The sequence below is a fragment of the Vigna unguiculata genome, chromosome 9 (assembly GCF_004118075.2).
Source record: "Vigna unguiculata cultivar IT97K-499-35 chromosome 9, ASM411807v1, whole genome shotgun sequence".
Lineage (NCBI taxonomy): Eukaryota > Viridiplantae > Streptophyta > Magnoliopsida > Fabales > Fabaceae > Vigna > Vigna unguiculata.
This window is the reverse complement of record NC_040287.1, coordinates 11,456,376-11,483,438: the sequence shown is the minus strand read 5'-3', so window position 1 is coordinate 11,483,438 and position 27,063 is coordinate 11,456,376. Positions and strand designations below refer to the sequence as shown.

The following is a 27,063-nucleotide window of genomic DNA, read 5'->3' as shown; positions in this document are numbered from 1 at the left end:
TCTTAAAGACCCTAAAACACATATGTCACAATACCTATATTTATAATAGCTTTAATCATGTATATTAACATGTAATAAATTGATCAAAATAGGTTTCCCAAAATACCTATTTAAAGATATATTTGAGGAGTTCATAGATTTCTTTTAAATAATTTTTTTTCTTAAAATAGAATTAATTTATGTACAATTTAATTTCTAAAGGTTGTTCAGTATATTTTTCAATTTTTTTGTATAAACTAATTCTAATTTATAAAAGAAAATGTTTCATGAAAAGTTATAGAAAAGCCGATCCAATCGGATCCTTTGTCTAAATAAAAGTAGAGACAGGGTACAGACATATACGAAATAAAATAATAATGAAAAACGTAACAAGCGAAGTGAACAGCACGCTCTCTATGGGCGCGTAGGTACAAGCGCGCGTAACGAAGTGATGACGATCATGGAGTAGGCGCGCGTTGAACTCGACGTATACCACATATTACTGATATAGCACCGTTTGCACTCTTCAATGGCATAACCAGTTTCTCTCTCCGAAAGTTTGGTCCATGAGTACCCCTATTTTTGTTTTCGCTTTGATCCTAGGAAGGAGCACTTTCTCACTCTAGTCATTGTCAAACACTCATTCATTCACTCACTAACCTTTCAATAAATTCCAAACCGTTTCCTCGGCGCGTAATTGCGCAATTCCATTATCTCCGAGATCGAAATTCCCTTCGCGCTTTGCATTATTTTTTTATCATTTCATCGACGTAAAAATGGCTTCTCCGTTGTCCCACGACGTAGTGGTAAATAGTAATTGACATTATATTATATATATAATACATTAGTATTTATTTTAATTTTTAGCATGGAATGGATAAAATATTTGCGTTGTTTGTTTTGTTTGATTTTGGGGTTGTAGGATAGGTACAGGACCAGTGACCAAATATAGGGGAGTGACGGTGGGAGGGAGGTTGGTGGGGTTAGGGAGCGAGTTTGGATTGGTTTAGTTGGGGTGGTTCTGAATTTATATAAGATGGCTGGTTCTGTAGAAAAGGAACAGCAACAAAACCAAGTTGTTGGAATTATCGAAGAAGAGAAATTGCAGAAGCAGGAGAGTAAGAGCAGCATTAAAATCACACGTACGCAAGTGGAGAGCGGCGAAGGGGAAAGAGAGATGACTCCTACGGCTGCCAATTCCATGCACAGGTCGGGTTCGAGGCCTCAACTTGATGTGAGCAAAGCTGAGATTCAAGGGAATGAGGAGGAGAAGTATCCCACCATTTTGTTGCCTAATCAATCTGATGATTTGTCTCACCTAGCACTTGACATTGGAGGTATATATATCTATATGATAGTTGTTGTTTATTAGAATGAATTCATAGTGCCACATTTTATTTGGTGACTTTTTTGTTGAAGTTTAATGTGCCCATGTATACTTCATGATATTTTTTTAGTTCCTTTTGATGGCAAGTGGTTTTTGTTATGTTTCGCTTTTGGAGGGAGTTCTGAGTTAGAATTGACAATTTCTGTTAGTATATTACAATCTTTTGAGGCCTCCATTATTAAACCTATCACTCTTTTATTAGGTTTTTCACCTGCTATTGTCCCTTATTTCTGGTGTTTTTATGTTGTCCCTTGAGGGCTCTGGTGGAGAAAGCAGAATAACTAAATAAAGGGCCTATCACAGTTTGAAATTTTTTTCTTTTGGGTTCTTCTCAGTTTGTTTTGAACTTAAGGAAATCTAATTGGTAAATTGACTCAATTCTGTATTAATTTAGGGAAAGTAAATGGCTGGTAGCCTGTGAAATATGTCCAAACTCTGAAACTTAATCTTATTCAATCATATGTGCAGGATCTCTGATAAAGTTGGTGTACTTTTCAAGACATGAAAACCAATCAGTGGATGATAAAAGAAAAAGTGTAAAAGAGCGACTGGGGTTTTCTAATGGTAACAGGAGAAGCTACCCTATCCTTGGTGGAAGGCTACACTTTGTGAAGTTTGAAACGAGAAAGATTAATGAGTGCTTGGATTTCATTCATTCAAAGCAGCTTCACTGTGGTGGTAATAGTCTTGCTTAGTTTATTACTTTAATCAGTATCTTCTACATATTTGTTCTCTAAAATAGTGATGTGCATTCAATATCATTCTGTAATCTTCTATGTGCTATGTCAATTTCACTACATTATACATATCTAAATACTTTTACACAGGACAGAATGAATTTATGACTTTTGAACTTCTTTTATTGGCTATAGGGTTGGAGTCACGTTACTCTGATGGTGTGACTGACCAGAATGGCATAATTAAGGTAACTATTGAGTATCTGACTGTTGTTTATGTTTATTCAGACGATTCAAAAGCTATATTATGTTTTAATTTTCTGAATATATCATTTCTTTAAATCATCAATCATAATTTATTTTAGATTGCTCATGAAAAGCTGTATCATTTTGCTACTTATCTCATCTAGATGTAGTTATTGCAAAAGGGATAACTATTTTTATTTGTCTTTTTCGCTAATGCTGTTATTGAAGTACAACACTAACAAATTCATTTCATGGCAAAGGCTACTGGTGGTGGAGCATACAAGTATGCTGATCTTTTCAAAGAAAGACTTGGGGTTAGTCTTGACAAAGAAGATGAAATGGACTGCCTTGTGGCTGGAGCTAACTTCTTGCTTAAGGTGGATGCTTCTAATTGCTTTTCGCTTTCTTTTTATTTATGTCAGCTGAGCTAGATAGGATAAATAGATTGTCTTTTGAATTTGTACTCATACTCCTAATTAAAATAGACAATAAGAAATAAATAAAGATTAAAAGAAACTGTAAATTCGCTTCTTTTTCCCAGTCATGTTATTGTGTTTTCTCCTTGTTTTAAAGGTAAACAGCCAATTGATTAACACAAGACCGACGTGTTCTTTTTGTGTAAACTTTTACATAGTTATAGTTGACTATTACTTTGTTTTCCTTCTTGACATTGTCTGGTGCTTGCTACCAACCTAGATCTGATTGAGATAATCCTTTCTGTCATTGACTTGTGGTAGTTCTTCTATCTTAGTTTGGAATATGTGACCAGTAAGTTTTATGGTAATAGTTTTTCTTGTTGACTGATCTGTATTTTTTCTTTTCACTGTCAATAATTTCTGATTAGAAGTTCTACCACTTAGTAGGCAATTCGTCATGAAGCTTTCACACACATGGAGGGCCAAAAAGAGTTTGTTCAAATTGAACCCAATGATTTATTCCCTTATCTTCTGGTTAATATTGGATCTGGTGTTAGTATGATCAAGGTACATTTTGTCTTGTTTCCTGATTTAATCAGTTTTCTTATCTCTTTGGATATATTCTTCTGTAAAATTAATCAAGCTTCTCCCAAAGGTTAAAATTAAGTTCAGCTTCTTATCTTTTGGAGAAGTTAAAAGAGAAGTCTCTTATTAAAAGTTGAGGTACGAGAATATGATGATTTTAACTTCTGGGAGAAGTTTGATTCATTTTATCTTCTAATTTTCTTCTCTTATAAGTATTTATTGAGAAGTTTATCCAAATTGAGCCAAAAGACTAACATGTTCTTATCTGGATTTCTAATTTCTGTGATATAGGTTGATGGAGATGGGACATTTGAGAGGATTAGTGGGACAAATGTTGGGGGTGGTACTTATTGGGGCTTGGGAAGACTGTTAACAAAGTGCAAGAGGTAATTTTCATTTGACTTGTTATTTTATATATTGGTATTTTTGAACTATTGAGTATTTACAAGATAATGAAATGAATTTCAGTTTTGATGAGTTGCTTGAGCTGAGTCAGAAAGGAGATAATAGAAGTATGGACATGCTAGTTGGAGATATATACGGAGGTTTGGACTATTCTAAGGTAATTTTTTTCAGCTATTATTATTTCCTTATAAGTATTCATTATGCAGTGAAATTGTTCCAAATTAATCAACGGAGTTTTCCTGGTATGAATAAACCGTACTAGATTGGCCTATCAGCTTCCACTATTGCCTCAAGTTTTGGCAAAACAATATCAGAAAAAAAGGAGCTTGAAGAATACAGACCTGAAGATATATCACTTTCTCTTCTAAGGATGATTTCGTACAATATTGGCCAGGTGAGTTGACTACTATAATTTTACCATCTTTCATACATACGTATATACTGTCTCATTCATCTCATTCTATTATTCATTTCGTTATTTAAAATATCAAGGAACACTTTTATAAATTAGAAGTGTAAAAATGATGTTCTTCGTACTTAGTTTATTGAATATTATCAAATTTCACTTAAAATTTGTGTGTGGGTGATGGGAAAACAGAAGGGTGCAGGGGTTGGTTTGGGGAAGTTGCTCTTATATAAGATAAAAATTCCGGGTTTTATAACTCAAATTATTTTCGAAGACTAACGTTTTTAAGGGTTTGAGCTTTTGGGTGGAGATCTATTAATTGTCCTATTATCTATTTTCTCTTAACATGCAAGAGCTCTTTGAGCGTGACCTATGGACAATCTCATTCTACGTTGATTTGAAACACAAACCTTTGATTGGAATAATGGGGGAACATAGAATTAAATTCTTGACTATATAGACTATGATCTCAAGAACTGCATAGAGGGTCACGCATGACTTTCTATCTCTAGCAACATTAATAAAAATGACTGTTGAAAGAATATATTTTCCAGAAGCTTTTGTAAAAATACAAGCAACACCAGTTTTTTGTTTTTTTTTGTTTTTAAATCATCCAACTTGTATTTACAAAATTTCATTCTAGGTCTTTGAACATTTGCTAACCTTTTTCTCTCAAGATTTAAAAAATAATAGATTGATTTTTAGAGAAGATTTTATAGACGTAGTTTCCATTATTTAAATGCAACCTAAAGAAAACAGACAACTCCTAAATCAAAACTAGTTTTGGTGACACATGCAAGCATTATTACGCATCCATCATCAGTAATTTTCACGTTCTAATCTATATTTTGTTCTTCTAGAAGATACCCAACCAGTGTTCTTTTCATCTCTGTAGATAGCTTACTTGAATGCATTGCGATTTCGGTTGAAGAGAATCTTTTTTGGTGGATTTTTTATAAGGGGTCATGCCTATACCATGGACACTATTTCTTTTGCTGTACATTTCTGGTACATAAAGACATAACTAGATTTCTTTTGCTTTCAATCAAAATACTGTATTGATTCATTATATTATTTCTCATTTAGGTCAAATGGAGAAGCACAAGCAATGTTCTTGCGACATGAAGGATTTCTTGGAGCTTTAGGTGCATTTATGAGTTATGAGAAGCATGGTTTAGATGACCTCATGGTTCATCAGTTGGTGGAAAGGTTTCCAATGGGTGCTCCGTATACAGGAGGCAAGATTCATGGCCCACCACTTGGAAATTTGAATGAGAAGGCAAGTGATAGGGATTGGAAATTTCTAACATGTGCTCGTGCCTTGGTTAAGATATAGGGATAATGTTTAGATGTTTTTTCTGCTAGACTTCTTAGTTAGGGATTTAGCACGTTTGGTTTTGCTTAGCTTTCCACAAAGACAGCTTACAACAATAGTTAATCCTAACATAACTCTCAAGTCCATTTAATAGGGTGTTTTTAGGGAGCATCAATTCCTTTACAACCAATAAGGTCATCCCACTTTTTTGTTGGATGTTCATCTTGAAGTTGCAATAATATAATAGCTTAAGTAACTCCACTGATAAGATTTCCTTTAGAATAATGTAAAATGATTTTATCTGTAATCATATTTGACTGAGTTGGAACAATTGTCTACCAATTGGGATGGCTACTAAAGACAGAATGTGTGGAACATGAAAATAGATGATGGAAGTACCTCTAAATATCTGGTATCAGATCACAAATTGACAAGGTAAGAGTTAAAAGGTAATCTATTCAGAAGTGCATGTTTTCTGTGCTATAATTGTTTAAAATAAAATAATCAAATTCTAATTGTAGAATTGCTTGAAATTAGAATGCATAGGTGATGAGGTGCGTAGATTGTATCTGTTATGTATGGTTATGTGGCATCTCTCTGGGTATCATATTGTAGCATTATTTAGTGTTCAGTCCGATACACCAGACTATAATCAGCGCATGACTGCAATCAGTTGCATGTCACTGGAAGTAACCAATCACCATCATGAAATCCAGAACTGTAGGACTGCAATCATGATGTTCTTTTCCATATTGTGTTTGAGCTGTAGAATTTGGAGTCAGTTTTCTTTCTCTTTCTTTTTTCTTTCCCTCTCTTCACACACATTTTCCTCCCATTTTCTATTTCCCACACTGATGCAAGTGAGCATGTATGCTAAAGCTTAGTTAGAGTTATTGTTAGGTTGCTTTAATCATTTCCTGCAAATTCTTCCAGAACATAATGACTTTGTTGTCATCAATAGTTATTTTCTTAAGTTCTGAAGTGACTCAATTAGTTAGAAATTTATGATTTAGAGTTTTCAATGCAGATTTCGTGGATGGAGAAGTTTTTGCGGAAGGGAACTGAGATTACTGCACCTGTGCCAATGAGTCCACTTGGTGGAACTACTGGACTTGGGGGTTTTGAGGTTCCTTTGTCAAAAGGAAGTACTCTGCGATCTGATGCAAGTGCTCTAAGCGTCGGTGTTCTCCATCTAGTACCAACATTGGAGGTGTTTCCATTACTAGCAGACCCAAAATTGTAAGCAAAATCACTGAATGGTCCGAGATCATTCGTTTAATCTTTAGGCTTCCCATGTTTTTATTTGTTTTGGTGGTTTATATTGCTAAATATGGCAATAAAGCTATGTCTGTTTGCATTTACATCCATACTTATATATGCCATAAAAGTCAGCAGCGCTATAGCATAATTGAAGAGTGCAGTGGAGGGGCTGCAATCTGATTCAAATAGCAGACTCAATGGTAGCCATTGCAACCCAATATCAGCACAGCCAAAATACCAGATTTTTGCATGCTATAATGGTGCTACCGCAAGATGGCATCGAACATCTACTTGCTTCTTTGAAACGATGTTATTTAGGTTATTTTGTGTAAAACTATGATTTCTCCTTTTTTTTTTTCTAATGAATTGTTTGCTTCTGAAACATAGATAGGTTTTGAAACCCTTCTTCCGTGACCATTCCACTATAAAAGTTGCCTTTCACATTTTCTAGGACTTGCTTTTCCTTTGTTTTGCTTGCATTCTTTTATCTTCCTTTAAACTTCCTCTTTCACATTTTACTAATTTTCATCTAATTTGTTATGTTCTTCTACTTCATTATCAAGTTGATTGTGTGAGATAACTGTTACTTTATTTTTTGGAAATTTCTTTAATTTCCTTTCTTTTGGTTTTACTATGTATAGTATAAATTATTTTGTTCGTATTATAATAGTTAAAAGGAAAGTGATATTTTGATCCACTTTTAACCATCACTCCAATCACCCTTCAATTATCTATTTTGATTTTTTTTTAGTGGTGTGATGTGATAATTGAAGGGTGATTGGAGTGGTGTGTTAAAAGTGGATAAAAAAAGTTGGTCAAAATATCATTATCCTAGTTAAAATGGAACCTTCTCACCTACTATGGTGGTTTCAAAAGCTAGATGTTGTGCATTGTTATCCAAGATTGATAACTATGATATATATTGGTTTATTGTATGAGTAAATCTTCATTATCATTTATTTTAAATAATCGTCAGACTTTATCCTTCACATAAGATTTAAAAGTCAAAATTGGTCCTATGACTTATATTTGTGAAGTATTGGCTATTGTTTGCTTGCTCACTCATTGATTTTGCCAATTGATTATATATATGATATCATAATTTACCTTCATTATTTTTAATAAGTATTGAATTCCCCTCTTTACAGGTACGAGCCAAATACAATTGACCTATCAGATAACAATGAACTAGAGTAAGAAATTTATCTGTAATTCATAGATCATAGTCTTTCTTCTTAAGCTAACAATTTGTATCTTGTGTAGATATTGGCTCACCATTTTATCAGAGCATTTGTCAGATCTTGTGGACAAGGTAATCAATTTCTTTGAAAGTTGGAACATCTGTTGTTCATGCTTATGGCTCTTTGTACTCAAATGTTTAAACACATTGAGATTGAACTTATCAGACACTCTCAAGTTTAATAATATTTCTCTTACTCAGTGTCATTACATACATTTGATATATATACATACATTAATTGGATAAATTTGGAAATAAGCATTGTCTATTCTTGGAAACAAATCCCTAAGATTGTGGGATTGATAAACTTGTAATATACGGAAATTAAAAACAATAGGAATCAAATTCGAAACTTCCTAAAATATTTCGGCACTCCTCGTTAAACTGGTGAATAAGTGTTCTCCATCTTTAGCTGGGATATAATTCTCTCCAATTTATTGTTATTCAGCCCCTTGGTATGTCTACAAGCTGTCCTTGAGTAGACACATATGTTCAGATCTTCCATGTACCTAGCATCATTCCATTTTCTAGCATCTCCAATCGTCCTCCCTAATTCGTTGTTCTGCAATATACAATAGTTTCTATAAAAAAACCACATTACATGAGAGATATTTGATAAGTTTGTGTATAGACATCAGATTTGTGAACAATTTGGGAACATGTAGCACATCTTTTAGAATTTTAGTTGGGTTTTTTGCCTATCTCCTTGGCCAACTGTAGTAATCATGCTTACATTTGCTTACACTATAGCACATCCTATAGTGGGTGAAGGGTGTATTTGAGACATTAAATCCAATAGAAAATGGTAACTTACCAGAATATGTCAATGCACTCATAAATGTGGGTTTTCCAATTTACTAAGGAAGGACCTTACTCCTTTTAGCTCCTCATGATTGAGTTGAATAGATCCCTCCTTGATTTTCAGGAACAACAACATAGGAAATAACAACATGAGATGCTTTACCTCCTCTCTTTGGAGGACCTCCTTTGTATTCCAAATCTTTGCTCCAAGGTTTTCCATGCAACTTCCAACATTTATCCTTAATGTGGCCTGGCTTGTTGTAATAAGTACACAATACTCCTTGATTTTGCAATTCTTAGAGCTTGTCTCCATTTCCCATTTCAGCCATTACAATCATGTGCAAGTAAGGTAGAAAGAGGAAGAATCAATTTGGACACAATGAATCATGGAGCAATGAAGGCTGCAATTAAGAATAGTGAGTCGCAGCAAAGAAGGCTGCATAGGGTTTGTATGCTAGTCTCATGACATTGATATGATATATATATATATATATATATATATATATATACATTAATTGGATAAATTTGGAAATAAACATGCCATTCTAGGAAACAAATCCCTAAGATTGTGGGATTGACATGCTAGTAATAAAATCAAGATACAACAATACACAACATTAAAAACAGTAGGAACCAAATCTCAAACTTCCTAAAATATCTCGAGAAGCACACTTGTGCACATGATAAGAAACCAAGAGAGAATATAACCTTAGGTTCTAATACTATGCCCTTCTAAAAGAAATTCAAAAATCTAAACACCAGAAAACAGTAAAGGTTGCCAAATTCACTGCATTTCTGTTACTAAAAGGTAAAGGTCTTCACTAAAATGGTACCTGAGTGCCATAGAGGCCAACAGGATCACAAAATTACCGTAATAATTGTGTATATTCCAAACTACTTTAAGAGACTTTCACTGGTAACAATTCCCTGACATAGTGTATATACTGAAGGTAACAACGAGGCTTACCAATAATCTTGCAGCAGGATGCTGTTAAAATAAATAGCTACGGGTCTCAGAATTAGATATACAAAATGGTAAGAGGCAAGCTTGTCTAGTACGAGAAGCTAACAACAGTGCATGATTGATATGCTATATGCTGAAAAAAATTATTATTTGTGTTTTAGATTTAAAAATTTTCCCAAAATCAGTTAGATCACGCTGTGTAATTTTTTTGTATAATTCTTATATCTTGAAACTTATGTTTGATTTGAGAAAATATTTTATTTCCATTCCTGTTCTACTAGCAAATACAAAGCTACACTATTTTGCTTTGTTCCTACTTTGAAGATTTGTGCAGGAAATATCGAAAATAAAAAGTTGTTTTTAAATCTTTAAAATATGAAACAAAGTGAAAACAAGACCTTGATTTTAGTATTGGTGAAAAATACAGATGAAAGCAAAATACTTTACCCAAAAACTAGACTGGATCTTAGTTATGCATTTCACTTGTTGAAGGGCTACATTCAAACCTTGACTTTCTCAGTTGTGTTTTGTATAGTTCCATCTTCTAATGCATGGATCATCTTGTTGGAAGTAAACTGTGAAAGCCAAATTATTAGAAAGTAGTTTATGATTGTGAGATTCCCAATTAAAACATGATAGGCAGTAGCAAGTGAAGGTGGAACTGATGATGCCAAGAGAAGGGGTGATGCTTTTGCTCGTGCATTTTCAGCCCACTTGGCAAGGTAATATTGACATAACGTTCCTGTTTTGATGGCTTACGTTTGTTATTGATGCATGGGTAACTCTGCTTATCTTGTTGTGAACTTATTAAGTACTATTTGAGAGAATTTTTGTGTTGTCTTTAATCAGTTGGATTAGTTTTAAAAATTTATTGTGGGTCAAGTGCTCTTGCAGCATATTTCAATAGTTTTTTACACTCATTAACAAAATAAAAAGTACAACAAGCATGTCAAATTTTGTAGAATAGGTACTTGAGCTCTGTCTACTCTACCCCACGCCTGCGTTTTTAATTTTGTATCATGAGAAGAGAAATGCCCATGTGTGCTTGATGAAAAGTTAGAGAAATTGTACTGGATTTGAAAATGGGAACCACTTGGGAAGGAATATTGGTTCTTAACACAACATTCTTTGAAAGTAAAAAATTTTATGAAATTTTCAACCAAGTTGAGGAAATATGGTATCAATTTTAATGTAAAATTAAATTCAAATGTCCAACATAAGACGTTGCTAATCAAATAATTAATCAAATAAGTACGAAACAAATCCATGGTGTTTTGGTGATAACTTGTGACTTACATCTGCTCTTTAAACCAAGCTTCAAAACTTTTTCCTCTAATCTTGTTTCTAGTACACACAACAACTTCCCTAAGAGCTTGAATCATTCCACCAACATGTTTTTCCTCAAGAACATAATGAAGGAAGTTCCCTCAATTGAATCCCTAAACTAAATTTCTAGCATCAGGTTTATGAAATGTTCTGTGAAGAGGAAAGAAATATAAGGAAAGGAAGTAAGTGGAATGGAAAACAAAGGAACAGAAATTGGTAGAAATAGAGTAGAAAGAGGGACAGTTTAGTTGAAGAGAAATGAAAGGTAAATAGAGTGAAAATTGATTTTTTGAGATTGTTTAATTTTTTATTAATAATAAATTTTATTATTAATATTATGTTATTTATTTATTCTATAATATAAGAAAAACAAATCAAGCTCCCATAATCAGTTATGGGTCTCTCCATAACCAGATTATGGAAGTTTAAATCAACTAGTATTTTACTTTTTTAATCAATTATGGTATGTTACATAGCATAATCAATTATGTGGTTGTCATATCCCAGTTTCCACGCATTTCTTCAACTCTCAAAGGAAAAAACTTCACACGAGACTCGCTACTGTTTTTAAATTATTGTTATATTCTTAAAATTCATTGACTTAACATAAGAATAAGCTTTTTTTTATTCTTTTATAAAGAGTCAGACTATACATGGCATGAGCTTTTTTTAGTGATCAAATATCTCTACAAACTGAATAGGTTGATGGAGGAGCCTTCAGCATATGGGAAGCTAGGCCTCGCCAACCTCTTGGAAATGAGGGAAGAATGCTTGAGGGAGTTCCATTTTGTTGATGCCTACAGAAGTATAAAGCAGAGGTATTCACCTTTTTTCTGTAGAAAATGATAAAAATTGGGGTCTTTTCCTGTGTTTGTGATGTAGCTGAATCACCTTCTAAGCCCCTTATTATATGTACAAATTGTCCTAAAGCAATTTACTTAGCTCCACGGGAATTAGCTGCTGATGTGAATATAAAACAAGAGATCGTATACTAGCTCGGTGAACCCCATGTAGATTACAAGCTTAACTATTTCCATTAATGAATGGACATATAAGAATGTTAAAGTTTCATTTACATGGTAAATTAGAAGAAAGGTGAAATCATGGTTCTTGACTTTTCTGGTGTGCTTCCTTGAAATTTCTATTTTTTCTACTCATTCTCCTGATACTATTAGCACATATAGAGAGCTACCTTCAGGAGACTAAAATGGGAATCTAAGTCTATTTTTATTATTGTTTAAGGGGACTGGTTATTTTTTTAAGATGCAGAAGGACTCCCTTGTTCGAAATAATATTTCATCAAGATTTGTTTGATAATTTTTGTCCTCGAGTAAAAATATCTTGATTTTTCTTATATCTATCTAGCCTTGTTCATAACCCATTGATCCTTAAATTCTGGATTTTTTAATGTATATATTTTATTTATGCCCTTTTAGATTTACAATGTGAATCTGAAAACAAAGTAAAGAGTGGCTTGCACGTTGCTCACACCATGGGATCTGGGTTGGACGTGGATCATATATACACAGCCTAATGCTTACCCACATTAGAAATGCAGCTATTACAGTTACATAATCACAAGACAAACTTTTCTGTTGTGCTAAGGCTCACTATTTTATTGTAATATATAAATATTCTTTCTTTAATAAAGAAATTCATGCAGGCAATGTAAATTTCATTTGATGTCATTTTCATGCCTATATTCTATGGACAATTTCCTATATTTTATGAAAACTTCATTTGTTTGGATTGTGTGTAAAATAGGGAAAATGAGGCATCACTTGCTGTTTTACCTGACTTGCTGGTGGAACTTGATAGTATGGATGAGGTAATCTTCTTAATCTAGCATGTTGGAATTGGGAGGAGTCATTACTATTCTCTCATGTATTTTTTTTATGATTATGATTGGTGTTGGAAGGACCAATGACAAAAGAAGTCGGGAAGGATGATACTGCTCTAGTATTATGTTAAGGATCAAGAAGAAAAATATATTGAATTTTGTGTATTGGGTACACACATGAGTTTTCTTATTTATGTTTATAGTGGAGAAGAAATATAATAAGGAACAAAACCAATATCTTATAATGCGAAATACTTGGCAAGATATTTCCTTATCAAATCATATCATATCTCTAACGTACCTAACTCATATTTGTAACAAGTGGTTTATCTAATTAATATTATATCCTTGCAAAGAAATTGTGTTTGACAAATTCATTACTTTGGGTGATAGTATAACTGCATGAGTTAGCTTTATGCTGGTAGCACACCGGCTCATTCATACACAAATATCTAGTATTTTTTGTTCTGCTAGTGGTGGTACAACTGTATTAGTTAGCTTTATGCTGGTACTCACTGTAACTATTCGTACACAACTATATAGTATTTTTTGTTCTGCTGGTGGATTAAACAATCCCAGCTTCTAATGTACTTGGGGAAACCCTCCTTTGTTTCAGGAATCAAGACTGCTTACACTAATTGAAGGTGTTCTGGCGGCAAACATTTTTGACTGGGGATCTCGTGCATGTGTGGATCTCTATCATAAAGGAACTATTATTGAAATTTACAGAATGAGTCGCAACAAAATGCGTAGACCGTGGCGGGTAAGTGAGACTAAATATGTTTGTTTGGGTAGTTGATAGTTCAATACTAACTAATTATTTCTAATATAGGTGGATGATTTTGATGACTTTAAAGAGAGAATGTTAGGGGCCAAAAACAACAAAAATACTCGGCACAAGAGAGCTTTACTTTTTGTAGACAACTCAGGTGCTGACATTGTTCTAGGGATGCTTCCTCTAGCTAGGGAGCTCCTCCGCCGAGGAACTGAAGTAAGTTGACTTCCTATATTTTGTACCACAATTTTTTTTTTCTTAAATCCCCTTCCAAAACATTGTCATTAATAATAATAATAATAATAATAATAATAATAATAATAATTTGATTTGAATTTCAACTTTTACTACTAATAATAAATGTTTAGTTTTCTAAAGATGTTTTGGTAATAGATGAATCCACAGTTCGTAGATAATATTGATATTTATTGGTAGCCCAGTCTCAAATGTGAAATCTTCCTACTTTTTGGTGTAGTTTCTTTATCGTGATTTCATTTTTTAGAAGTAAACTCTATTGGTTTTTGTTAGCTTGGCTGCTATACAACCCAGGCTGATGCGTATAACTTTTATGTTGTTACTGCAATAACTAAAGATGTGTTCTTCCAGGTAGTGTTGGTTGCAAACTCTCTTCCTGCTTTAAATGATGTAACTGCAATGGAGCTTCCTGACATCATAGCTGAGGCTGCCAAGGTTTGTGTAGTTTTGTTCTGTGAACACTAATTTGGTCTTACATTTTATGTTTTAGAGCTCCTTATAAATTTCATGTGAATGTCCTCACCATTCAGACACCTCTATTTGTTCTTGAGATCAATGTAGAACATGCCTGCCATTAAATTCCGTTTGTATTTATGTTATAGAAACTGTTAACATTTGTCACATTGGCTAAGAATACTCATAATAAGACTTGGACAATCCTCCCCCTTTGAGCTGGCTTGGTCCCTTCAATTAAGATTTAGTAAATTATTTGAACACAAGGAATTGAGATACAAAAGTACTGAAATTTCTGTTAAAAATGCAGGGCACTGCGAAGGAAAGTGAGGTTTTTATTGTGTAGGCTAGCTCTTTTATTTTGTTTATTCTTACAAACAAATTTTTGCATTTCTGTATGAAATGGAATAGGAATATTTATATTTAATTATGTAAACCTTCCTTTACAATTGAAATAAAGTGGTGTGGCATTCACTTGATTTCAAAAAGGACAAGAACTCATTTTGTGTTATATGTATTATCTATGAAAGGGTGTGTTATTAAATTATTTCCAGTGCCGTTCACCTTGTTATGGGGCCCCACTAACATGGAATATGCTCAAACTGCTCCTTATTAGGTTTGGCCCATCCTCCCCTCTTAAGATGACTTTTGAGAGTTGCGTCTTAATCTAATTTTAATATGATATCAAAACATATTTTCACCCCTAGTGTTCGATGTTAACTTCTTCGCTAGCGTAACAGTTGAAGTAGTATAGTTGATAAATGAAGTTGTCACCACAGGAATTTGCACTCATTTAGACAATTTATATATTTTACTATTAAGGACTTAAGAATTTTGAATTGAAGGTTGATGTAAAGAAACTAACTACAATCCTAGCATTAACACAAATGAGATAAATGAATTTCTGCAAGAACTTGCAAGCATATAAGGTAGTCAATAATAATATAAAGTGATCCTCAGGCTTGGATTTTATATACTCAACTGAATAGCCTTTAAGAATCCAATATACTCAAATCCTAATTCCTCACTATAAGAGCCTAAACTTTATTGTAGAAACATTAATCCATTAGTTCTTTTTTAATAGTCGAATTTCATGAAGATAAAGTGCTACACTGACCAAGACATCAAATATTATACTAAAATGAAATCTCTTGGTTGTTCAACCTTAGGTCTATTGCTTTCGAAACATTTTCTGTTGCAATTGAACATACATAAATGATTAAGTCATGCAACATGAAACACAAAGATAGAACATTTGCATGATAACAAATGAGCAAGAAAATGTATAGCTTGAAGTTGGAAGTCTCTTCGGTGCTCTCTCCATCTAGTCCATTCACCAAAATCCCCCTACCAATGCATAAGTGTTTTCTCTTGTAGCAAAGTTTTCCTTTTTGTCCTATGTCTATAAAGTGAATTTTCTTTTAACGACTCTGATGTTTCACTAAGTGAAAATGACAACTCAACCCTAAGACATATTCATCTTATTGAGTGAAATCAAAAGGTTGAGTTGTCATTTTCAAGTGTCACTCACTCAATGAGTAAACTTCTCGCTTGTGAGATGTCCCAGTAGTTACTTCCTGCTTCCAATTCAAGCTCCTATTTTTCTACCAAAAATGTGTGAAAATGAGTAGTAGCCTATTCAACTATGAGCATAGGTGATTTGGCTATAATAGTATATAAATTCACAAAAATTGGAAAAAAAAAGTTCATTGCACGAATGTAAATGAAGATCTTAGAAAAAAGTAAGATCATGTAAGTAATCGCCACACTTACCAATGGACCACTCTCCTGCTATTCCTGCAAATTTCACAATGTGTCGTCTCGATTGTGATGGGTGTTTTAAGATTTCCTACCTTATTAAAGAATATGGACAAAATACTCCTTATGTAAGGCTTTGGCAATGCTTTCTTCAGCTTACTTTTGGGGTTTAGTTGTGCTCTTGCTCATTTCTAATCAACCTCGTATTCAATTTCTATTTGTTGATTTCACCTTGACCAGATCATCTTTAAGTGGAACTAATTCTTCTAGTTTACAGCATTGTGACATTCTAAGGCATGCTGCTGAAGTTGGAGGCTTGCTTGTGGATGCAATGATTAATACTTCAAACAGCTCTAAAGAAAATTCATCTTCTGTCCCTCTGATGGTTGTCGAGAACGGGTGTGGTAGTCCATGTATAGACTTAAGACAGGTCAGCTCTGAGCTTGCTGCTGCCGCAAAAGATGCTGATCTGGTGGGGCACTTTATCTGTAGTTGATAATACTACTGTGGATCTAAAAATTTAAAGGACTAAATTATTCTAATTAAGCTTTTGAATGCAGTTAATTTTGGAAGGGATGGGTAGAGCTCTTCATACTAACCTCGATGCTCGGTTTAAGTGTGATGCTTTAAAGGTAATAGTATCTGGTTTACAGCCATTATTGCAATCTAATGAATTAATCTGCCATTTTTCATCATTCGGTTTTTGGTTGAGTATCCTTGATTTAATGCTTGTCTAAACTTTATTGTCGTTTTTTGGCTCGTGTTGAGGACTCCACTACTTGTGGTTGTTGCATAAGTGAAATCATGAATCAATTTGCATTCTTCATATGCGTTATCTTTCTCACCAGCAGCATATCTAGAATTAAGCATATGTTTTCTTCCAATGTCCTTATCTTATTTTTTTTCAGCAAAGAAGAATGTTATTATATAATAATGATTATAATTGTAAAATAAGATGAAATAGGGTTTTGGGATTAATCTCCCTTGTGTAAACCCTACACAAAGGACAGTTTATTTATATTGATAATGGGCCAAATCCCAGAAATACATAATGGGTTGAGCCCAACTATTAAACACAATATTATATCATCTAACACTCCCCCTCAAGCTGGTGCATACAAATCGTATGTACCAAGCTTGTTACAAAGATAATCAATTCTAGGTCCTCGAAGAGACTTAGTGAAAATATCTGCTAATTGATCACTTGAGTTGACAAACTCGGTCTTGATGTCCCCGGATAGGATTTTTTCTCGAATGAAGTGACAGTCAATTTCAATGTGTTTGGTCCTCTCATGAAAGACAGGATTAGAGCTAATATGAAGAGCAGCCTGATTGTCACATATGAGTGTCATTTGAGTGACATTTCCAAATTGCAATTCTTGAAGCAATTGCTTAAGCCAAACAAGTTCACATGTGGCTAAAGCCATAGCTCTATATTCTGCTTCTGCACTAGATCTTGCCACAACACTTTGTTTCTTGCTCTTCCAAGATATCAAATTACCACCAATTGAGACACAATATTCGGAAATAGATCTTCTGTCGGAAGGAGATCCTGCCCAGTCAGCATCTGAATAACATACAACTTTTGTATCAGAGTTGGAATCATATAGTAAACCTTTTCCAGGAGAGCTTTTGATATACTTTAATATGCGAATAACTGCATTCCAATGTTCTTCACATGGGGAATTAAGGAATTGACTCACCACGCTAACAACAAAGGAAATATCAGGACGAGTAACAGTAAGATAATTCAACTTTCCAACTAACCGTCTGTACTGTTCAGGATCTGAGAAAGGCTCCCCCTGTTTAGGTAGAAGTTTAATATTAGGATCCATGGGTGTTTCTACTGCTTTAGAATTCATTAATCCAGTTTCCTCCAGAATATCCAATGCATATTTCCTCTGAGATATGACAATACCACTATTGGATTGTGCTACTTCAATACCCAAGAAATACCTGAGTTTTCCAAGATCTTTGGTCTGAAAATGACGACAAAGATGTTGCTTTAAGAGGGAGATGCCAAGGTTGTCGCTTCCTGTGAGAACAATGTCATCAACATACACTATTAAGTAGATACATCCAGCACTGGAGTGACGATAAAAAACTGAATGATCCACTTCACTGCGAGACATGCCAAATTGTTGAACAACACTACTGAATTTTCCAAACCAGGCCCGAGGAGATTGCTTTAGGCCATATAAAGATTTGTGAAGACGACAAACCAATCCAGAAGACTCCCCCTAAGCAACAAAACCCGGAGGTTGCTCCATATAAATTTCTTCATTCAAATCGCCATTGAGGAATGCATTTTTGACATCAAGTTGGTGAAGAGGCCATTAGCGAAGAGCAGCCATGGCAATGAATAAGCGAACAGATGCCATCTTGGCCACTGGAGAAAAAGTATCACCATAATCCAAACCAAAGATCTGTGTGTAACCTTTGGCAACAAGGCGAGCTTTGAGACGGTCAATAGTGCCATCAGGGCCAACTTTGATAGCATAGACCCACCTGCAACCAACAACAGATTTCCCGGATGGTAATTGAACAAGATCCCATGTTCCACTATGCCTGAGAGCACTCAATTCATCAAGCATGGCCTGACGCCAACCAGGGTGGGCTAATGCATCACCTAAAGATTTTGGAATTGACAAAGAGGAAATAGACGAAAGGCATGTATAGAAAGATGGAGAGATTCTATGATAACTCAAAGCAGCATAATGAGGGGAATGATTACGGGTAGAACGCATACCTTTACGAAGGGCAATGGGAAGATCAGACTCAGTTGTTGGAACCGGAGGAGACAAATAACTCGGCACTTGATGTGAGTCATGAGTTGGTGGTTGGCAACGATGTCTTCTGCTATAAACTTGAAGAGGTGGTCTATCCGCAATAGGTACACTCGGAGGTGGCTGAGGAGAATCCGAGGTGGCACTGGAAGTGGGCACACTAGGAGGATCACACACAACAGGGATATCTATAGTAGTAGATGGTGGCTCACAACGAGAAGAGGGGTGTGTGAAGTAAAAAGAAGACTCGTCAAAGGTGACATCAGCGGAGATAAAATGACGGTTGAGGGAAGGAGAGAAACACTTATACCCTTTTTGTGAGCGGGGGAATCCTAAGAAGACACATTTGTGGGCTCTCGGAGACAACTTATCCAAGCCAGGACTAAAATCATGAACAAAACATGTGGACCCAAAGACTTTAAGAGGTAAAGGGTGAAGAGGGTCGTGAGGAAATAAAATAGAATGAGGAACTTGGTTATGCAAGACTGAAGAAGGCATGCGATTAATAAGATAACAAGCAGTAAGAACCGCATCACCCCAAAAATGTGAAGGAACTGCACCATGAATTAAAAGAGTGCGAGTTGTTTCAATAAGGTGCCTATTCTTGCGCTCAGCCACTCCATTTTGTTGGGGTGTATAAGCGCATGATGTTTGATGAAGAATGCCCTGAGAAGCCATAAAATGTTTGAAGGATTGAGAGAGATATTCACGACCATTATCACTCCGCAAATTTCGGATAGAAACCCCAAACTGTGTTTTAATTTCATGAAAGAATGATTGAAAAATAGAGAACAACTCAGAACGACTTTTCATTAAATATAACCAAGTACATCTTGAATAATCATCAATAAAAATAACAAAATACTGAAAACCTAAAGTAGACTTAACACGACTAGGTCCCCAAATGTCCGAATGAACTAATGCAAAAGGGGACAAAGCTCGTTGTGAGACACTACAAGGAAACGAACTACGACTATGCTTTCCTAATTGACAAGACTCACACGACAAACTAGATAACTTGGACAAGCTGGGGACAAGTTGTTGCAGTTTGGCAAGGCTGGGATGACCAAATTGTGCATGAAGAAGGGATGGTGATTCCATAGCCGCGCCAACATGTGAAGGAGGACGAAGATGATACAGACCATGAGACTCACATCCGGTGCCAATCATGTGTCTCGAACTCCGGTCCTGTAAACAAACAGAATCTTTGGTAAAGGAAATAATACAATCAAGAGAACGAGTTAGTCGACTGACAAATAATAAATTGAATGGAGACCCAGGAACATAAAGAACATGATCAATGGATATGGATGGAAAAATATTAACAGTACCAACACCATGAGATGAGACTCTAGACCCATCAGCCATTGTAACTGAGGGTAAATGATCCGGACAAGACAAAGAAGAAAACAAAGATTTGTTACCAGTAATATGGTCTGTGGCGCCTGAGTCAAGAACCCAAGGACCAAGAGAATCAGAGTGAGTCAGGCCAACGAATGATGTACTTGTGCGTGCAACAGAGGCAGATGTAGTGGAACTAGAACTTTGACGTTCCTCATACCATTTGAGAAAGTCGTTGAAAATGGCAGGGTGCCCTGCGGTATCAGATGAAGCAGGATCCACAGTCGCTGATCGGGGAGGAGGATCAGAGTGAACTACTGCAGCAGACCGAGGAGGACGTCCATGTAGAGCATAACATTTGTCAATCTTGTGGCCTAATTTGCCACAATGGTCACACTTGGGTCGTCCCTTTCCCGGCTTGCGAGAACGATTGCGATCATCCCGCTGAGAGACCAAGACTGAGGAATCATCAGCACAAGTAGATGTATCAATGATTTGTTTTCTTGGCACACGTAAAAGGGCAGAACTAGTAGCAGTGAAGTTGGGCACAACAGGAGACCCCAAAATCTGGTCGCGAACATGGGAATATTCATCAGAAAGACCATGTAATGCCAATAACATAAAGAACTTTGACCGTTGCTCAAGTTCTTCAGCTGGAGTGGAGGCCGGAGGCAATAACTCATTAAACTCATGCAGAAGGGCATGAATTTTGCCCAAATATTCAGCCATGGGTCCAGGACTCTGCGGAGCAACAACTTTGAAAAGATCCTGACAAACACCATAAAGACGCTGAGTGTCATTGGTGTATAACAACTTGGCCTGTGCCCAAACGTCTGAACATGTTTCATATGAACGAAACATTTGTTTCAGCGAAGAGTTAATGGTGGACTTAATGACGATGCATAATTGGGCATCAATTTTCGTCCAGCGGGAAACTTCATCTACAGCAACTGTTGTTACACTCTGGGTGAGATGATCTTCATATCCTTGACTCTTGAGCCAAAGTTTGATATCGGATGCCCATGTCGCGTAATTTGTGCCATCCAACTTGTCAATGGATAAATGCACATTGACGTAGTTGGTATAAACAGAGGGTTCAGACAGCGGAGTGCTTGAAGATGACACACTCGAATTGGCAGCGGAAGAAGCCATAGAGGGAGAAACCCTAAAAATTCAAGGTGCTCCGATTGAAACAACAACCACAGATTCAGAAAGAGCTTAAGAAGGCGATTCAAGCGAAGTTGATCGGCGCAGAAAACGACCGGCGACGCGCCGTCACGCGCGGCGGAGAGGTGGCGGCTGCCGGAGCTTGCGGCGGCGTGTGGAGGCGCGTGAGAGCTCCGATGGCGGCGATCTCTGCGGCGTTGGAGTCGCCTGGCCGAGGCGAACAAAACCGTCTGGTCGTCGGTCGAAACTGCAGCTCCGGCGACGGCGGCGGCGGAGGCGACGGTGACGACGGCAGAAGCGGCGGCAATGAGTGGCGGCGGGACGGTGGCTGTAGTAAACTAACCTAAGCTCTAGATACCATGTAAAATAAGATGAAATAGGGTTTTGGGATTAATCTCCCTTGTGTAAACCCTACACAAAGGACAGTTTATTTATATTGATAATGGGCCAAATCCCAGAAATACATAATGGGCTGAGCCCAACTATTAAACACAATATTATATCATCTAACAATAATAATAATAGTAATAATAATGGTTCCAGAGGTATCTACAAGTGTTAGGTAATAATAATAATAATAAACAATGAATATGGTGTATTTATATGCAATGCAGTAGCATAAAAATAGACTGTAGCCAGACATAAAAAGTCTCCACCACCTATTCATCAATAAGTTCATCGAACTCCAACACCCTAGCATGTTCCTTTGTTTATCTTGTTTTACGATCCAAATTAATTACAAGGTAATGATGTGGACTTTGATTTCTGCTTCCACCCATCAATTGCATCCATGTTCCCTATTATGCCCACCATCTGTTACTGGCATTCTTTAAGCATAGTCTCAGTTGAGGTTATGAGCAAGATGGAATATACCCTCTCCACCCACATCCACGTATAGGAAGTAATTTCCTTCATTTTGAGTTATGGTAAAAATCTTCATCAGAGAACACACTTGTTTCTATACCTCATATTCCACGTTAAGTGTTCCAAGGCTTTTTGTGGCATTCACCATACCCTTGTCGTTATGATTTATAATTATCAATTTCACGAGCTCATTTTTTATGCCATTGTTAATCTGGGTGCAGTACTTGATCACTTCTATCATTGTTATGCTTCCACTGCTGAATTACTTACCATTCTGTTGAAGAGAGTGGTCTGTTTGATACATTTTTATTCTCCCTTCTACCTGTATTTATTTATTTTTAATTTTTTGGCAGCTTGCGATGGTGAAAAATCAGAGGTTGGCTGAAAAATTGGTTAAAGGGAACATATACGACTGTATTTGCAAATACGAACCTGTTAGTTGAAAGCTTCTGTGGACGGGTTGATTCTATAATTCAATCAGTACTAAGACCCTGAAAGAATCATCTGGGTGTATAAATTTCACCTTATGCTTTTTGTTTCTGTGCATAGTGCAAATCCATATTTTTGCAATTACAAATTGTGTACCGGAATCTTAGACAAAACTTTGGGGAATAATATTGTCCAATATAATTAGTTAAGACTCTGTTTTAATGTTAATTTCGTAAGTTAGTACAATGACTCATTGGATTTACGTTGAATTATTTAAAATCACATTGAATTATCAGCTAGCTTCATCTTAGATAAACGTTCATATATTAAGCTCTGCGCCAAGGAATTAATTATGGGTCTAAAAACTGAATTTTAAGTTGAAACTTTAATTAGTTTTTTATGAAACAAAAATAAAAATTTTGTTTAATTTTTCGATTTATTTGTTTTCAGAATAGTTGTTTAAACAACTTACATAACTTTAGTCCCCATGGTGGTCTACGCCCAAAATCAAGTCCACAAAAGCAGCTCACATAGTAGAAGCAACTATGACCATGAACGTAGGGAAGAAGATTTAAACACTATGAAGTGATAACGGAAAAAATTCGTTAAAGTAAAAACGGTAAAAAGGTCAATTGTAGTATTTCACATGTTTGATGGGGTGTAAGAAGAAAAAAGATAAGGTACAGGAAGCTATTGCCGTAATATTTTTGTTTTTATTGATGCTACAGCATTTAGAAACAACAATTTTATTTGGTACACATGGATTGTTATATATTTCACTAGAAAGATGAATTGTGAGCTATTATATATAATTTTGTGGGATAGTTGCTGTTCTTGCAAGACCAAAACCACGCTGCAAATACTCCACAAGAACTTCTATTATTCTCACTCTTCATCCTTCAAGTTAAGTTGATATGCTTCCAAGTCTAAGGATCGTCTCGATCCAAAAGGGAGTGTGTCTACAAAAAATACTCTAACACTCAAGTCATGAGAATATCCTTAATAATCTTGCTAATACACTCTAACTCTTTAACCTTTACTAACTCAATTCATCCTTATTATTTTTATGTGATGAGGCCGACTTATAAGTGTAATAAATACTTATTATTCATGTTTATTTTAACTTAATATTTGCATTCATTCATGTGTTATGTGTTTTTCTCATAGGAAGATGTAAGATTTTTATGTTTCTTTCAAGATATAATTTGGTTTTCTTAAGATTATTGTGTAAGAAAATGGACATTTTAAGAAGATTTGAAAATTTTTTTGTCATGACTTTTTCGCTTAGCCACGAAAGGTCTCCCTCGTGTTGGCAAAACAAGAAGAATGGTGTTGCAAGATTTTGATGATGACAAATAAAAGGAACCTCAAGCAAATAGTGGAATAATATTTTGTTATTGTTTAAATCCTTTTGTAATAAGTTATTGTTTGTAGAATATTTTGTTATTGTTTAAAGCCTTTTGTAATAAGTTATAGTTTGTATTTAGTATGTATGTATAAGTTAGCTTAGAAATTCGTAAGACAGAGCAAAGACAACAACTTGCACCTCACCTCTCTTGGAAGGTTTTTTGTTTTTAACAAAACGCATTGTGTTAATCAGTTATCACTTATGATAATCGATTATCATAAGTATTTTTCAATTCTCAGGAACAGTTCTCTGGAATAATCAGTTATCTTAAAGGATAATCGATTATTAGCGCAAAATAAAGTTTTCAAAAACTGTTATGGAATAATCGATTATCTCTGGCAGTTGTGACTTTTTTTTCAGATCCTTAACGTAGTTTTTGAAATCCTATTTATAGAGCACTAAACCTATTTGTAAAATAACCTTTTTGGTTATCAGAAGTTTAGTGTTGTGCTTGCAAAGAAACTGTATGAATGTTTTGAAAAGGGTTTGAAAAACTTGGTGTAGGTAGAGCGATAACTTTCACCAAGTGGGTTCTTGAGAGATTGAGTGTCGTTGTTGTTGCTAAGAAAGTTGTTCATCCTTTGTGTTACTCAAAGGAACTGTTCTTGATCTCTTATGTCTTCAAGAGAGGTGTACCCTTTAAATCGCTTATTTGTGATTGTACTATGGTTTATTTTAGTGATTAAGTTAATCTCCCTGTTTAAGATATTAACAACTGGACATAGTGTCTTTTTTATCAAAACCAGTATAAATACTCTATGTTAATTTTCTGTTTCCCTACTCTCTTTATCAATCTGCAGTTACATTAAAGGAAAGAATCTTTAATTGAAATGGTAAATTTTGGGAAAATTTTCAAAGTATTAATTTTTATTAATTAAACCAATTCACCCCCTCTTGATTTTTTTTCCTACGCAAACATTTTATTGCACGATTCTAACAGCTCAACGGTCAAATTTAATATTCGCCTAGCGCGTATGTTGTCTCGCTCAACAAGACAAAATAGTTGAAAGTGAAACAAAAGTTGTCTCTCACTCAACGAGAGTCTAGGCTGACCCAACGATAAGACAATTTCTAAAAGTGGTTAATGTATCATGAATGAAACGGAAAAAAAAGGAGTTCTTTGGTGTGGAAACGCAGAAGAACCTCAAAATTCGGTCAAGGGTGATTTTAGGGCGAAAGGACATCAAATTCTTTCATTCATTAGATTTCATCCAACTTGTATGTTCTAGATGCATAGGAGTAGTTAAACTCCATTTCATTAGGATTGGATGTAATGAACTCATATTCAGTGTAACTTTTTTGATGCAATATAATCTCTTTCGTTATTCAAATGTTATATCTAGATTATGAATGTGTATGATGGAATATCATGCTATTTCTTAGTATCTATTCATTGGGAAATGAATTGGAACTTAGACATAGATAGAACACCCAATAGTTTGGTTTTAGGAATAGTTTTAATCTCTTGATCATTTAGACATCTCATTTTAATGCAAATTGTATGTTAATATGGCTAAGAAATTAGTGATATAACATATAGATTTAGAACTTGCTTATAAGTAATTAGGTCAAGTATGCTCATTATATGAATGTTTGAATAAGTTATAGATATATTGTGTTACATACTATTGCATTAATTTGGTTCATGAAATCCAATTCTGGTGAAGCTTTTTTCGAATCAATCTTTAACTTTTCTAATTTAGTTGTTTCATATGATTTCCACGTTACTTGTATCAATGAATGATCTTTATTATTGTCGAATTAGTAGATAATCATAATTAGACAAACAAAACACAAATCCCTAGGAAAAAACCATACTTGGACTTCCATTTTTCTACTTGAAACGATTTGGTACACTTGCCAATGAGTTAACAAGTTTTTTGCGTTGTTGTCGGGGATTTGTTTGTTGTTGTTCAGTCAATTTGTGTTATTTACCATTTTAGGCTCTTCCATTCATTTGCAAATTCATTTTGCTTACATTTTTGTATATTCAAATTGTGCATGTATTCATCTTGTTTTACCTGTTTTGTATAGTGTTTCTTTTTTTGCATGAAAAGCAAAACAAAAGCTAATAATCTTCTATTTGATCTGGAAATATAAAGAACTGCTCATAAGAATAGTCGTAGAAGAAGAAAACAGAATTATAAAAGAATAGATCCATTTTTTAAAAGTGACAAAAGAGAAACTATTTTGAAGATGAAAACATGATTAATTCAAGTTCTTCACCTATTTTGAATCATGGTATTAATGGATTCCTTTAAAATATGTGATTTTTTTATTTATCATTATACTAAATTATGTATTTATTTTTATTGTATTTGTAATCGTAATTAGATATATACATTTTAATTATGTTATTTTGATTTCCAAAAATATTGATCAAGATCCCAATTCCATTTTCTAAGCGATGGTAGTTCCGTTGTGCTCATCGTTAGTGCCTCGGTTTAAGTTTTGGAATGGGTGTTGTTGTCGCTATGTATGTATGTTGTACCACACCTAGCCAACTCGACCACATAGTAATAAAACGATACATATATGCCAAAGCAGTCAAGTAATCAACCTAGGCTGAGTTGGCCTGAGCCTTACCAGCCTAAACCGATAACCTGAACATCTAGAGGGACAACCTGCACAAGACGACACATGACCAATGTAAACCGCCAACAAAAGTAGTCGGCCTAGGCCGGCTACTCAAAATATACTTAATAAAATCCAAGCCCCCATAGTGTTCAGTAACCCAGGCCCACCTACAGCCCAAACTAGAGCCCAAGCCAGGGCCCGGCCCATGACATAACCAAAAATGATTAATGCTCTATAAATACACGTGGACTCTAGTAATTAAACGTACGCATTCATTACTTCATTAATCACTGATTTGACCTTTTGAGAGCTTTGACTTACTTGAGCTTCAGAGTCTCTTCTGCAGGTAACCCCTCCTGGGTCCAAGCTGACATGTACCAACCGGGAAGAGGCCAACTGAGGA

General features: G+C 35.1%; 1 protein-coding gene across 1 annotated transcript; it reads left to right on the top strand.

The window, feature by feature from the left end:
* The first annotated feature begins 461 nt into the window (after window positions 1–461).
* LOC114196173 (pantothenate kinase 2-like) lies at window positions 462–22,921 on the top strand. Its single transcript, XM_028086730.1, has 23 exons — window positions 462–785; window positions 902–1,316; window positions 1,835–2,044; window positions 2,239–2,291; window positions 2,550–2,666; window positions 3,153–3,272; window positions 3,582–3,676; window positions 3,759–3,852; window positions 3,958–4,089; window positions 4,997–5,109; window positions 5,188–5,380; window positions 6,444–6,655; window positions 7,825–7,869; window positions 7,940–7,988; window positions 10,321–10,403; window positions 11,709–11,825; window positions 12,772–12,835; window positions 13,464–13,610; window positions 13,680–13,838; window positions 14,229–14,312; window positions 16,366–16,560; window positions 16,649–16,720; window positions 22,600–22,921. Exons 2-23 carry the CDS (start codon window positions 1,016–1,018, stop codon window positions 22,687–22,689), a joined length of 2,745 nt encoding a protein of 914 aa, XP_027942531.1. The 5' UTR covers window positions 462–785; window positions 902–1,015; the 3' UTR covers window positions 22,690–22,921.
* Window positions 22,922–27,063: the final 4,142 nt, after the last annotated feature.